This window comes from Apus apus, chromosome 26, assembly GCF_020740795.1.
Source record: "Apus apus isolate bApuApu2 chromosome 26, bApuApu2.pri.cur, whole genome shotgun sequence".
NCBI lineage: Eukaryota > Metazoa > Chordata > Aves > Apodiformes > Apodidae > Apus > Apus apus.
Genome location: NC_067307.1, coordinates 3502617 through 3517869, shown reverse-complemented (window position 1 = coordinate 3517869; position 15253 = coordinate 3502617). Strand labels below are relative to the sequence as shown.

The 15253-nt window shown below is 42.7% G+C and overlaps 1 protein-coding gene across 8 annotated transcripts in view; it reads left to right on the top strand.

Annotated features, from left to right (window-relative positions):
* The window catches only part of NSD3 (nuclear receptor binding SET domain protein 3), a 42745-nt gene that overhangs the window by 9319 nt on the left and 18173 nt on the right, over positions 1–15253 (top strand). For 7 of the 8 annotated variants that reach the window (XM_051640660.1, XM_051640662.1, XM_051640661.1 and 4 more), the window contains exons 2-10: positions 883–1610; positions 4545–4613; positions 5059–5218; positions 5662–5816; positions 6593–7096; positions 7873–7999; positions 11862–11962; positions 14386–14431; positions 14994–15124. In XM_051640660.1, the coding sequence (XP_051496620.1) occupies positions 927–1610; positions 4545–4613; positions 5059–5218; positions 5662–5816; positions 6593–7096; positions 7873–7999; positions 11862–11962; positions 14386–14431; positions 14994–15124 (1977 nt within the window). In that variant the 5' untranslated portion in view covers positions 883–926. Of the gene's footprint in view, positions 1–882; positions 1611–4544; positions 4614–5058; positions 5219–5661; positions 5817–6592; positions 7097–7872; positions 8000–11861; positions 11963–14385; positions 14432–14979; positions 15125–15253 lie in introns of those variants that run through there. The other variant, XM_051640665.1, reaches the window with a different exon arrangement.

The following is a 15253-nucleotide window of genomic DNA, read 5'->3' as shown; positions in this document are numbered from 1 at the left end:
CTTTCTCAGCTGCAACTACTTCTGTGAATAACCTCAGGTTTTGAAGATCTTTTGATGCTGAGACTCTCTTTCTGTCCCCCAGAACCACGCAGTGTTTAAGCCCTAAGTGCTTAATGTTGAAGTAGGTAGGATGGCAGGGACTGGGGAGAGTAACCCTCCTCCTGTAGGTGCTGAGAGTGTGAAAGCTCTGCTCTGCTTTTCTGTTGACGGAAGAGGTTTGGAACCCCCATCTGAGGCTGTCGTACAGTGTGAACTGGTTTTCCCAGCAGCTAAGGTGGAATGACCTATTCCCTTTAATTGTGCCGTTGTTCAGAAAAGCCCCTGGCTTAGGTCTTCCGCTGGCCAAGGGCTGCTTATCTGTCTCAATTTTTGGCAAGGAGGTGGGGAGGAAGAGAGGAGGCTATTCTCCTGTTGGAGTGGCCTTCCTGTGGGTTTTCTGGCTTGTTCAGTTTGTGGTGACTGCTGTCATGAAAACTGGTACCTTCTGCATGCTTGAGGATCTGCTGTCTTACTGCTCTGTGTTAGAATAAAGCTTGTAGAGCCAAACAAGGAGGGCTACAGAGAACAGCTGGAATTTTGGCACTGTTATTCTGACTTTGTAACACTTGGGCTCGTAGTTTTTAAGCACTTGTTGGGTGCTTATGAGGTTTATTTAAATGTCTTGGAGTAGAAGAATGTGGTCATGTAGAAAAGCTATTTGCAGAAATATGCAAAGAGCCCTTTTTAAAGATTTGGTAATACCAGTCCCCTCTAAATCCTTGAGAGGGTGCCTGCTGACTGGAGAGAGGGAAATTGGTCTCTGCTTTTTCTTAACAATTTACTTTGCTTAATCATTATCTTTTGATTTACACTGACTTCTTATTTCCCTTCCCCTGCCTTTAGGCCCTATGAGAAAAAGGGAAAGCTAAGGATGCTGGAGCAGAACAATGGATTTCTCTTTCTCTTTCATGCAAGGGATCATGGGAAACACAATTCAGCAACCACCTCAACTCATTGACTCAGCCAACATCCGCCAGGAGGATGCCTTTGATGCCAGCAGCGACATCGCTGAGGATGGTGGACAGACGCCATACGAGGCTGCGCTGCAGCAAGGCTTCCAGTACCCCACGCCCACCACGGAGGACCTTCCACCCATCACCAATGGCTACCCACCAACGATCAGCATGTACGAGCCTCAAGCCAAATTCCAGACCTACAGTCAATACCCCAATGGTTCAGCCAACGGCTTCGGCACCGTCAGAACCTTTAGCCCCCCCGAGTATTACCAGGTGGAAAACTCCAACGCCAGGTCGCACGAAGTTCTGGAAAAACCTTCCCCTCCGCAGCCACCTCCCCCCCCACCACCTTCAGTTCCACAAACGGTGATTCCAAAGAAGACTGGCTCACCAGAGATCAAATTAAAAATAACCAAAACTATCCAGAACGGCAGGGAATTGTTTGAGTCCTCCCTGTGTGGGGATCTTTTAAATGAAGTACAAGCGAGTGAGTATGCTAAGGCGAAACATGAAGGGAGGAAAGAGAAAAGGAAAAAAAGTAGCAAGCATGACTCTTCCCGATCGGAAGAGCGCAAGGCGCACAAAATTCCAAAATTAGAACCAGAGGAACAAAATGTAAGTGGAATAACGGTTTCAGCCATCTGTCTACCTGATGTTGTTGGTGGAGTATGCGTCTCCAGCACTGGTTTCCCCTCACCTGTCATTTTGTACATGCTTAAGGTCACAAGGGTTGATTTTACTTGTCAGATATTAGGTTGCTAGGAGCTGCATTTCTGGGATAACCCAGTTTTGGTGAAAAGACTGCAGGTAAAAAATAAATGTTAGAAAAGGTTCTATATTATGTTTTAATATTGTTTAGTGCCTGACATGTTCAGAGTTTACTTCTTTCAGATAGTGTTGAACGTGAAGCTTTTGGCCAAAAGCATCCAAGCGTCCACATTCCTCAGAGTGCCTCTCAAAATAAGGCTGGGCTGGTCAGTGGAGAGTCAGGTTACTTGGAGTGTTCAGCACTGCAGCTTTTAATTCCTTTTTGAAAAATATTCCAATTACCATGACGATGTATAAAACCCAAGAGCTGTGTAGCATATATAGGAGCCAGTAGAAATGAGTATTCCCAAACCAATAGGCAAATTAGAAGTACCATTTGACCTGGAAAACTTTGGGAAAATTCAGTATTGATGTTTGTTACTGTTTCTGTCAGGTTTTGTAGCATGGTTGTACCACACAGGGTGTGTATCTGGGGTGGTGTTTTAACTTGGATTCCAGGAAGCAGAAACAGATCACTGGGCTGTGGTGCTCTCAGCCACTCTTTTCTTCCGGTCTTTAAGTCACTTCAGTACTTCTGTTTCCTTTTCTCTTGCTTCTTCCTGCCAGCTCTGAGCTGCTGGTTTCTGTGTGTTCCAGTCTGAGGGGAAGGGTAGCAGAGAGAGGAGTGGTGAGTGCCAGGGACGGGGAAGTTGCCATATCAGGCCAGGCCAGACATGGCTGGGCTGTTCCAGTATCTGGCTGAGTTTCATGTAAGTCCCTGTGACAGCCCTTGATACCTGCTACTCTTGGTAGGTCTCGAGAAGATCCTGTCCTGTAGGGATAAGGACTCTGATCTGGTACAGCAGGATCTTACCCTTGATAAAGTTGTTGTTATTTTTAATGGAAGACTTGCTGATTTTTCACACAAACTCGCACAAAAAAAGCCCTGACCAGGAATATTTACAAGTTTTGTAACTGTTACATCTATCTCCCTTCTGGTAAATGGACCTCTTCCAGAGGTCAGGGTGGTGATGTATCAAGATTTTGAGCTTCTACTAAACTTGATCACCATGGTTGACTCATAAAGCTCAGTAAGAGTTTAATAAACATTGTAGTGCAAACTTGAAACAGACTATCCAATTAGGATGCCTCTGCTGCTCCTGTGTTGTTTGTCCACCTGTCCTTTGTTTGCTGCTGTCATCATGCACTTATCCCCCAAGTTTAACTGAAATCAAACCTTAGTGAAAGAACCTTTGGTTCTTTCAGAGTTCAGCTAAGGACATGGTCTTTATCCAAGTTTTCTGGCCTCTTTGCCTGTCTTTCCTCATCCCCACATCAAGCTGTCAGCTTTGCCTTTCCCTTTTGTCCTTCTTACCAGGGACTCTGGTTCTACTCTGTCCCTCTCCCTCTGTTTAATTGGTGTTACTTGGCTGTTATGAGAACTTAATCTTCTGTCTGTCTTTCCCAGATTGAACTAAAATCTTGCCTTGCAGATTCCAAGCTCCAGCTCATTTGTGTCATCCAGAATTCACCAGGAAGCTTTGTCTGGCTTTTGTCCTGTAGCTTCAGTTTCCTTTTCCAAAGATGATGTCGCAATACAGTCCGTCATGTTAATAACCCTTGTTTCAGACAGTAGAGCCCTCTGACATGAGCAGTGTTAGTGGTTTTTGTTATGATTTGTCCAGGGCAGTTGCAGGTTCATCCTCCCACCTCTTGGCTTTCCACTGCATGGTTTCATCTTTATGTACATTCATTGCGTGCACTTTGTCATCCTTGATATGAATGGTGGGAGACTTGTCACTTGGGATCACCTTACAGGAACAAACAAAATCTGTGGTATAACAGTTGGTTTACAAGTAGACTCAGCAGGACTGTTAGAAAGCAGGGTGATCATTCCCACACTAATCTGTGGAAACCCACTGGCTGTGGGGGGACATTCGTACTTGTAAGACTGATCTGAAATGGAAATGTTATGAAAACATTGAATTTTAGCTCTCAGTACTTGTTTGAAGAATAAGCTGCTCCTCTAACTAAAGACTTTTCCTCCGCTCTAGTAAGAGCAAGTGTCTGCCTCTGTCTCAGAAGATAGGCACAAGTTTAGATGGGCCCAGCTCTTATCTTCCCACCTGCTGCCATCACACTCCCTATCACAGCCATTCCACTGGTGGCTTCTGCTCAATGATGATCCCTCTTCTCTCAAAACCTTCCCTTATCCTACTCTGCCAAGAGAGACTGCGTGCCTCAGCCTGGCTTTCAAATGTCCTGTAGGATTTATGTTGTTGACTTTTGATCCTCCAAGTATAATTGTCAACTGTACGCAATTTAACACTGATTTTACAGTTTTCATATTGTGTTCTTAATGTGATTCTTGCAATGCAGTTTTTGCAAATAACTGGTCTGCAGTGACACTCATCATGTCACTGTGGGTACCATTCACATGTTCTTCTCTGTTTCTCTGAAGTTGTGTATTAATTGAGTAGAAAGTTATTTGGGTTTAATGTCCCTAAGTTTGTTTCTTCCATTACCTGTTACAGGAGAAGATTGTTTTCCATGGGTATGATGGTGATGTAAACAGTGTAGGGGGAAAAAAGTCATTTATTGGTTGTGATGCTACAGTGTTTTGAACTGGGCATGAGGAGTTGTCATGTTCATATTTTCTGGGTTCATGGTTGCCTTTCTCTCGGTGAATTATTTTTTTCTGCCTGGTTTCATTATTATGCTTTTTATTTGTTTGTTTTATTGTCCCCTTACCTTGTTTGTGTTTGTTTTCCTTTTTTCTCTTCATTGTTACCCATTTCCTAGAGACCAAATGAGAGGCTTGGCATGCTGTCAGAAAGGCCAAGAGAAGATACAGTGTTGGAGGAAGCCCCGGTTAGTACTTGTACTGATTAACACTTTGAACTTCTAGTTTGTTACTATTTTGGGGCTAATTATTACATGGACTCTTTAATTTGTCAGATAAATCAATTGCCAATTCTTTGAATTCTTAATAATCATTACTGCACCAGAGCATCTCTTGTTGTACTGCATTTACTTTATTGCTTTTGCTTTATCCCAAAACCAACATTCTCCATCAACAGAGACACTCTGGGGGGGTGGTGGAGGCTGCTGTTGTGTCTCTTGGTTAGTCAGTGACCACGGTGTGTGAATCCCAGCTGCATGGAGCTCCTTGCTGTCATGTTTCTAAGAAACATTTATCTCGTGTTGCATTATAAAACCTCAGGGATACCTGAAAGAACAAGTCCCATGGATGGTGTTCGTGTCTCTCCATGCACTGAGTTCTCTTCTGTGGCTTGAAGCTTGCACTTCTTTGTAGGTCCAGCAGCTCCTGCCCTCCCTTCCAACTCAAGTCACCCATGATGTCAAGTTTCAGGTTGGCGATCTGGTTTGGTCCAAGGTGGGAACGTACCCGTGGTGGCCTTGCATGGTTTCATGTGATCCACAGCTTGATGTTCATACCAAAATTAATACAAGAGGTAAGAGGGGAAGGTCTTTGCCAGAATGCATCAAGTGTTTGTAGTTGTTCCTTTATGGAGAATACTTTGTCTTTGAATGGCCTTTGCGGGAGGAATTCTGCTTGTGTGGATGCTGAACAGGACGATTTCTAAAAAGCATCAAACTACTTACTAAATTACCTCTACAGATGAGCCTGTGCAATTTAGGCTTGTGCACAGACACTCCCACTGTTCTTTAGTCAATGTGTTTATGAGAAGATTCTGATACGTGTGAGGGTGTTCAGTGTGGGCAGGGTGTGCTTCTCTTCCCACCTCAAACTGTTCTAAACCTAGGCCTGTCTTAGTTCTAAACTTTACTTGGGTACTTCCAGCTGCAGGAATTGAGTGATGTGGAGGACGAAAGCAGAAGCTAAGCCAGCAAAGGGATGTTGGTAAAACCACTCACTAGAGTTTTTCATTTCCAGGTGCCCGTGAATACCACGTTCAGTTCTTTAGCAACCAGCCAGAGAGGGCGTGGGTGCACGAGAAGCGGGTCCGAGAGTACAAAGGACACAAACAGTATGAGCAGTTACTGGCTGAGGCTGCTAAGCAAGCCAGCAACCACTCTGAGAAACAGAAGGTATGGGGAGCACTATGTGTCTAGAGGGTGCTTGCAGTGCCTATGTAAGTGGAACTCTGGTGGGGCAGTTCTGACACTGCAGAGTCCTTTACCCTGTAAAGGGTTGTCCGTGTTTCACTGGCAGAAGTGTTTTTTTGCAAAGGTACCAAAAATGTGTCCATACTCTTGTGACTTTTTGGTAGCTGACCCTACTTTGCCAGCTCCTCATGATGGCAGTCGTCCTGCACGTACTGAATAAAAACAGTCAACAGTGTGTTCAGTATCAACCTGTTATTTGGAAAATACGGTTTATACGGGACATTCTTTGAGCCCCTGATACTAGTGGGTATGTTCTTTTCCATGGTTTTATTGGAAAGGAAGTGCTACCTACAGGAGTTACTGTGCAGACTGTACTTCAGTCAATGTTTATGCTAATCAAAATAGTCATGTGGAAGAAAAAAACTGTTTATAGAAAATTAAGGAGGATTTTAAAAGAAGATAAACTAGGATTAATTATGTGTCTCATAATAGAATTACAGGCTTGAATGCTGCCTTTTCGTATCCCCACTGAAGTTGTAACTCAGGGCAGATGCTTTTTAATTGTGATGTTCCAGCCTGGAGTATCTGCTTGTGCTCTGCGTAGGGGATTCACTGTCCACCTTTCAAAAATACCCTGTAAATGGAGAGCAAACTTAAATCTGCTGCCTGAGAGATTTAAAGGATCTCAGGGTTGCATTTTAAGTGCTAAACGTGGCAAAATCTTCAGTGTAATTAGCTGCTTGTCTTTGTTCCTTAAGATTCGCAAACCAAGGCCACAAAGGGAGCGCGCTCAGTGGGACATTGGTATTGCCCATGCTGAGAAAGCACTGAAAATGACTCGGGAAGAAAGGATAGAACAATACACCTTCATTTATATAGACAAAGAGCCAGAGGAGGCTTTGTCCAAAGCCAAAAAGACTGCTGCTTCCAAATCGGAGACCAAGAAGAGCCGCCGGCCCAAGCCAGCCCTGAGCAGCCAGCCGGACCCCGCCGAGCCGGGGGCAGCGTCACCCTCCAGCGCCGAGGGGCGCAGGCAGAGCCAGCGGAGACAGGCCAGCCTGGAGGAGGAGGAGCCACCTCCCGTCAAAATCGCCTGGAAAACGGCTGCAGCTCGGAAATCCTTACCTGCCTCAATCACCATGCACAACTTGGACCTTCAAAAATGTAACATGTCTCCAGTTGTTAAAATTGAACAGGTTTTTGCCCTTCAGAATGCTGCTGGGGATGGAAAACTCATCGATCAGTTTGTTTATTCCACGAAGGTATGTCCCTTGTGCAGTAGCTCCTCTTTTGTTCATAAATATCTTGCTGTGGAGCTTAAACTTGTGTCCACCATTCATGTTCCTTCTGTTGGAGAGACCAAACCTAACAAAAGATGGATGTGACAACAGAATCCTTTAGTGCACTGACCTCTTAGTTTCAGTGCTCCCAGAAGTCTCTGGCAGTCGCCACTTGACTGGTGGCAGAGGAGCTTCTCCATGTTTTTGTTCGTAACACATTCAAAATGTTAAAGCTGATTAATCTCAGCTTCTGAGTTGAAGCAATCCAGCAATTCTCTGTAAATCTTAAAATTGTGGGGAATGGATGAGATGACAAAACTGCTAATAATGTGTTAAAAAGTAATAACTACGTGTTGTGTAACAGACTTTTAAAATGAGTTCTGCCTCCTAGCTTCCTTCAGGTGCACAGCAGCTTCTCACAGTCAGTGTAAGGAAAAGGTTTAGGACTATTTCTCTGCCTCCTTCTGCCTCTCTACCTGGAGGGTATTTATTTCATCCTAAACATTAGAGAGAAGGTAATGTTTAGAAAAGTCTGGATTTTTTTATTATTTTTTTTTTTTTAACTTGTGTGTAAGGGGAGATTGAGAGGGATGGAAAGTTCTGCAAGGAAGCAGCTGAGTAGTAGATACCATTGTGTGTGTGTTGCATTGAAGAGCATGGGATGTTTCTCTTAGACTTAAGAGTAGATCAGTATGCTTGTTGGCAACAATGCATACCTGAGTAGGTTAAGAGAATATTTTCTTCTTTTTCATTTCAAGGGAGTTGGTAACAAAACAGAAATAAGCGTCAAGGGGCAAGAGAAACTTAATTCTTCATCAAACCAGAGAAACGAAAAAGCAGCAGTGCAAAACGTGTCCTCTCCTGAAACAACTTCTGGGTCAACAGGTAGGCAGAACTGCAGAATCCTTCTCTGCCATCTAGCATTTAAATTCAGATACCAAATCTTGTCTCGTTAGCTAAAGATGATTATTAACATCTTTCTGTTTGCATGATAGTTGTACCAGGTGTGGCTCATGTCACACGCGCCGAGCCCAGGTGCTTGAGAAGCGCAGGGTGTCTCTGTGGTGGGATTAGCTGTTTGGCCTCTGAACTTCTAGTGTCTGCAACACACAGTGTCTAAGCCACCATGTTAGAAGGACGGATGCCTGGTGGAGAGCAGATGGCAACTTGTTTTAGAAGACAACACACTGGATGTGTGTTAGAGTATTGGAATGGATTTTGGCACCCAGCGTAAAATACAACAGCTGGGATCAAGGAGTCTGGAAGTGGCATAGTTCAGTAAGGAGTGGCTCTGAACCAGGATGGCTGCTTCCCTAGACTTTGTTGTCAAGTTCCTACATGACCTTTGTAAAGGATAGTGATTTTTTTTTTTTTAAGTGCTTCATCTAAATCCATCAGCAAAATGAGAGGGCACTTGCCTTCTGAAGGCATTTTAGGGGCCCTGTCATAAAGCACTAAGGTTGGAAGTGTTATGTCTGAGGGAGAGGAACTGTTGAAGCAAGCAGTGGAGCTTGAGACTGAAAAGGGAAAGCCTGGAACACACTATTTGAAGTTTAATTTGTACTACAGTCATAGAGAAGAATGAGGAGGATAAGTGGGATGAGTGCTTTCTAGACTTGGAACGTTCTTTTTATGTTTTGATTTTTGAGAAGCAGCTAAGGGGACTTCTTCCAAGGGATTGAGGGATTTTTCCCCACCAGCAGAAACTTATCTGCTGTGTGTCCTTTCATCATCCTCAAAAGGAGCTGGATGCCCTTTGGTGTAACAACAGAGGTTCCTGAGAAGGGACAGTTTTGAGTCATCCTGAACCCAAGAGCTTTTCAAGTTCCTCCAGTCCCACTAGTGGCTTCTGTTTTTCAGCCACAGGTTTTGTACAGGCCGTGTACAATCCACTCAGCATTGCGTGTTTGTTACTGTGCTTGTAATCATACCCTTGGTGTAGTCTCAAACATACTTTTACATTGAGTTTATAAAAGTAAATTTTAGGTTGTAGCAGAACACCTTGATTTTCTCTCCCAGTGGGATGTACAAATGCTCATGGTGTGGAAACAAATAGAGATGGAAGAGTTTTTACAGTACATGTTAAAACCCCCTCCTCTCTTCTTGAGACAGTCTCACAATGCTGCCAAGTGTCACTTCTGCTTTAGTTCTCCATCTGTCTGGTTATTTCTCCATTTCCAAACTTATAATAAATGAGACTCTAGATCAAAAACCTCAGTGGTCAGCACGCTTGGGAGCTCTGTCCTCTGCAGACACTCTTCATTTTTTGGACTTGTATAGTTTTTAGGATGATTTATTTTTATATGCACAGTCTTATGGACTGTATCTAGGGACTTGGCAGTGCAGGCTGAGTACTTGGACAGTCTGGTGCCAGTGGGGTTTCCTCTGCTGCTGTTGACAGTGGCTCTTCTTGCCAGTGTGAGTTGCTGTAGCTTCTTCAGTTTTTTCCAGCATTTGCTCCTTGCATTGCCTTGCAGCAGCAGAGGTGGTCGCTGTGTTTTTTCTCTCAGCTGGGAACTAAAGGCTTCACCTTCACAATGGCTCTTCAGATATAGGGGGGTGAGAATTCTGAGCCTCTCTTTTTTCATTTTCTTAGGTTTTTTGGATACGTAAAACTCCACCTGGTAACACCCTATAGAGTGCATGAGCTTTACTTCCGTATACACTCCAAACAGTCACTTTCAAAGCCATTTCCAAAGTCCAGACAGTTATTGGTCCCCTCTCATGGAACATAACTGCGAAGCCCTTTTTTCAAATGTAAGGTGACCGGAACGTCAGAGTACCTTCACGGTAAAGTATTCACACAATGACCGGGAGTCCTTACTGATATCCTGCAGTTAGATATCCAGAGTTCCATAATGCCGGGAAAATGAGCCTGTAACTTGAAATCTGACAGTAAGACAGCACCTGAGAGAATTCCTAGTGCCTCTGGTCTCCACATGCAGCTGAAACAGGAATGGCCTGGCCTGGCCAGTAGCAAGGTAGATTCTGGAATCTGTCCTGAAACTCTGGACCAAAGTTTGCACGAAGACGGGATAGGAGCTTTGTGGAGGTGATGCACTGGATCCCTGGAGAGCGGGAAGAGGAGGAGTGCCCGTTGCATTGATCAGTGTTGCTTGCAGCCAGTGTTTGATTGTGGAGTTCCTCCTCTGGCACAGGGCTGGCATCTTATTTCCCTTACTACAGCGGGGCAGCACAGGGAGAATATCCACTGTTGGGTTCATTAACTGTTTGGTGATACTTGCTGAAATTTACTTGCAGTTGTTTCAGAGGATATTGTGCAAACAGAAAGGTGATAAAAGATGGCGCCTGGCTTGAGTGCCAAGATCCCTCATAGCTGTGTGTGTGTCTCTGAGGATGTGACTCACTGGATCTGAGTGCTAACATGGATGGTGTTGACCTGAGTTAGTAATTTTCAATTATTAGTAACTCATTGCTATTATTAACTGGTTCATGTGCTGTAAAACTTTTTTCCCTTGAAGAAAAACAATTTTTCACCCTCAGAAATACAGTTATTGTAAAACGATTGCTTCTTCAGGGAGAGTTCAGTTACTGAGATATTCCTGAGCCACGCAGCCTTGATAAAAATGCTCATCCCATTTATCGGGAGGAATTTTGGTTATATGTTTTTTTCCTGAAGTCCTTGGGAAAGGCTTGTTTTCAGTGTCTGATGAGCATCTGCCCATCTCTTGGGGTATTTTGGTCTCCTAACAAGACAGCACAGGTTTACAGCTCCTAACAGTGTATCTTTCTGGCACTGCGAGCTAATTCCTGACCCCAAGAATTTGTATTTTTGCTTGGAAGAATAATATTTTACGTTGTCTAAGTGAAACTATCAAAACTGAAGAACAAGGAGGATGTTTCACAACAGATAGTCTTCAAATCCCAGTTTTCTGTCAGCACAACTCTGTGTGTTTGTTGTGTTTCCCAAGTGACACGTGGTGGTCAATCTTGTCTCTCATTGTGCCCTTTCTGGATGTACTGTAGCCTAGAAAGGACTTCTGGTTTTGCCAGTCTTAGATGTCAGAAAAGCAGTAGCTCCAGCTTCATCTCTTGAAATGTCACAATAACCTTCATTAATCAGTTTGTTTTCCATGGTAATTATTTTCAAAAACTTGTTTTTCACTTTCATTAATGATATTAACACATCACAATCACTGCTTCTGTTTGTGAGTTTTTCTTCACCTCTCGCAATCTTCAGTTGAGCGTCCAGATTTCATGTTGATGGCACATGCTACAGCCTGGTTCTTGCTGTAAGTTTTTGTGTCAGTCAGTTCTAAGAGAGGCTCTTTCCCTGCAGCAGGGACACAGGACTGAGGTTTTGAGTGAAAACGTGGAAGCTGTGTTTTGTGTCTCAAATCTCTAGCTTGTTTTAGTTCAAGAAGTTGCTTGTGGATACCTTCCCATAAACACCAAAGATGGACTGTGTGGTTAAATATTAACCCAAGTGAAGACTGTGCCTAAGAGGTGTGTCATGGAAATGTTTGCCACAAACTGGATCCCAGCTTTTTGTTCACTCTGTTACTGGTGTCTTTTTCTGAAGCTGATCTGTCTATGGAATCAGAACGTGTTGTCTGCAGCCACAGCACCAGTTGGCAAATAGCTTGGAACTGAATTGAAAAATAAAACATTCAAAAGAGGAAAAAGTCTTGGTTTCATTAATTTATCTGTTGATTTGGTGTTGAGCTTCTTGCTGTACCTCAGAAATACAAGGAATCATATAATGGAAACCTTTTTCCTTCTTCAGGTTCTGTAGAAAAGAAGCAACAGAGAAGATCGATTCGAACCCGCTCAGAGTCTGAGAAATCCACTGAAGTTGTGCCAAAGAAGAAGATCAAAAAGGAGCAGGTTGGCTTCCTCCATGTAGAGAGTTAAAATATATTGTATTCATAAATGTTGTGGCTTATATTGGTGCCTTTTTATTTTTCTCCATTTTTCCCCATCGGGTTTCGTTTTGGACTATCCTCCATGAAATCCCCCTGTCGATGCCATTGCTGTGACTCTGCTACTGGCATCTTCACAGTGTCAGTCAGGCTATGGAAAATGGGAACTCACTGATGCAAGACTCCTAACGAACCTGCCATGTTTACCCTGAGATTTCTGTTCTGAGCAAAATGATCTTGTTTCAGTAATTTCTATTTGATGGAATTGCCACCAGGTTCCTTCCTTTTGCTCTTGATTTAGCTGCTGGTTTGTATTGAGGTTTTGTTTTTCAAATGAAGTTAGACTGATTAATCTGACCACTTTTGAAAATGGACTTTAAGAATTATTTCACTTAAGGATGAATAGTCAGACTTTTATGTTGGCAGACATCAGCAAAACAGATCTTCTGGGATACAAGGGTTCTTTTTTTTCCTTAAGTAGATCTAACATGTACAGGGCATTCCTTTAATCTGGATGTCAGGCAGACAAATGTTGTTGCTTTAAAAAAAAAAATTATAACAAATTCTGTGTGGAAATGAGCAGGGAAGTTCAGTGGATGGACATTAGTATTAAAACCTGAATACACTTTTCTAACAAGATGGTCGAAGTTGTTGGTTCTTTTCCTTACATGGTTGGTTTTCACCCTTCAGGGGCCTCTCCACTTGAAACCTGAGATTTTTTTATATAAAATGTTTCATAGTATAGATTTTACCAGTGAGAATTTTTAAAAGGGACAGTCAGGCTAAAGATTTATATGGGAAGGGGAAAAATTGTTTTTATCTCTCTAATTTATTCTTTGCCCTTTATGCTTTGTTTTGCACTTCATTCACTTCAGAGATTGAAAGTGGACCCAGTTCCAGTTGCGTTTCTTTTTTCTCTGGCTTTTTTTTGATGCTCTAGCATCTACAGCTGAATTCAGCAGAAGAAAGCTCCAACTCTAGATAAAAGTTTCTTGTTGAAACTTTAAAGCAACTTAAATGTTGGGCATAAGAGGCCTGACATAGTCCCTCCAGCCTCTTGTCAGGAGGTGTTGCAACCTCCCTGTTTTCAAATGAGTTATTTTATGTTTGTAAATGTTTTGTAATTTAACAAAGGTATAAGAACCAACAATATGAACTTCAAGGATCCCAGTTAGCTTTGCTTGCTTACATTATCTAGCTGACAAAGACTATGAACATTAAAGTGCTTTTCTCAGGAAAAGTATGGGACTAAAAATTAAACACAGGTGCACTGTAATGCACATAACCTTGAATGTATTAAGTTATATTTAAAAAGAGAAAAAAAAATTACTAACTTACAATTATGCAACAATATTTGTTACCCAAAGTCAAGTTTTCTTGCAACTGATTCCCAAATTAGTCTGCAACAACTTGGTATAAAATTATAACTGGAACGAGTACAATTAATGGGAAAAAGAAAATGTTAATGCTACTGTTACAGTGACTAGTGGAGAAATAAAAGTGATTGTTTAGATTTTATATTTGTATTACGAAATGTATCCTATACAAATCCTTCTATTGTATGTTTTTACCTATTGTACAACAAAATAAAATATTTTTTAAAAAAATTATAGATTAATCCTTAAATATTTACTAAATGTGTTTCTACATGCATATGTAACCACATTGTAAAGAAATGTAATTCTTAACCTTAAAAACAGGATTTTAGGCAACAACTTTCTTCTCTTAAGTACCATCCAGTCGCCAAGTTCTCAGGTGTGACCTGTACATTGGCAGAACAGTTTCTGAACTTGTCCTCCTGATGTAGGCTGGAGAACTTGAAGTGCTTTTGCAAGATCCTAAACTTGTCTGCTTAAGTGTGTCCTGCCCTGGAGTTCCAGCTGTCGGGAGCTCTGCAAGGCTGAGCACAGCCCCCAGTGCCTTGCAGGGCTCCAGACAGTGGGAAGGCTGGGCCAGGGGCTGCAGGGCTTGGTGGTGGCCGTGCCACCATGGCCACCCATCCAGGACCTCACTAAACCCTCCATGTCCTGCCTGTTGAGGGGAACTCGTGCGTCCAGAGCTGTGGGGTTGTGCAAAAGATCAGGGTTGGCTGCCAAAACAAGCCCCGCTCCTGCCTGCTGGACACGGATAAAGATTCCCTGTCATCTTCGTGCCCAAAGGGAGCCAGTGGAAGGACCTGGGCAGTGCACGGGTGGCTGCTGTGGCTGCTGGCACTCAGCATAGGCAGCTAGGACTGAATCCCCAGGACAAGAAGGCTCACCCTGAGGAGGGGATGGCAGACTCCGTCTGGGTTCAGAGATGCTAATGGCTTAAACTTGAATGTTTTCTTTTTAATACTAGGGAGAAAAATTCCTCTGGTTTTAACTCTGGATTTTCCTATTCAAACAGGTTGAAATGGTTCCACTGACAGCAGTGAAGACAGGATTGCAGAAAGGTGAGTTACATATGAAAATAAACTGAATTAAGAGTTCCTGGCTCATCACACTTCAGCCATGGTTTTAGTTCTGTGTAAAGTGCAGAGGTCTTGGTGATGAACATGTTAGATGCTGGTCTTAATTTCTGAGGAGGGTTTTCTGAAGATTTGTTGCTGTTTGCTTATTTGTGCATTGCTAGTTGGAAAAATAGTGTTTGTTAGCGTGCTGTGAGCACAAACTGTAAGTCCTTCTTCTGGACATAAAAAGTCTTTGCTTAGCCATCATTTAAAGATGAATGATGAAGCAGTAACCTAAAGGTTTATCCTCTGTTACAGACAGTTCAGTAGCTTCCCCCATTATTTTAGGACTGTCAGAAGTTTGTCAAAAGATCTTCCTAAGGTGGTTTTCATTTAACTGGCTTTTCAGGGAGAATTAAACTAGTAGCAAAATTGCAAACTGAAAATTAAGGCTAGCGAACGAAGTACAGTTTTAGGCTACCTCTCATCTTCCTGTTTCCTTTATTAATTTCAAGAAAAAAGCTGAGAACATATATTAAAACTAATTTCAGTATGTTGTGTTAAGGTGCCAGCGAGATTTCAGATTCCTGTAAACCCCTGAAGAAAAGGAGTCGTGCCTCGACTGACGTGGAACTGACCAGCTCAGCTTACAGGGATACATCTGACTCAGATTCACGAGGACTCAATGATGTGCAGGTAAAGGCTTCTTGTTTCTCACAGCTGCTTGTTCATTTCATCTTAGTAGAATGGACTTTTCAGTTGCAGGTTGCTAGATGTACAAGCACAGTCTGCAAATTTCATGTGTTACTGTGTAAAAAATAAACT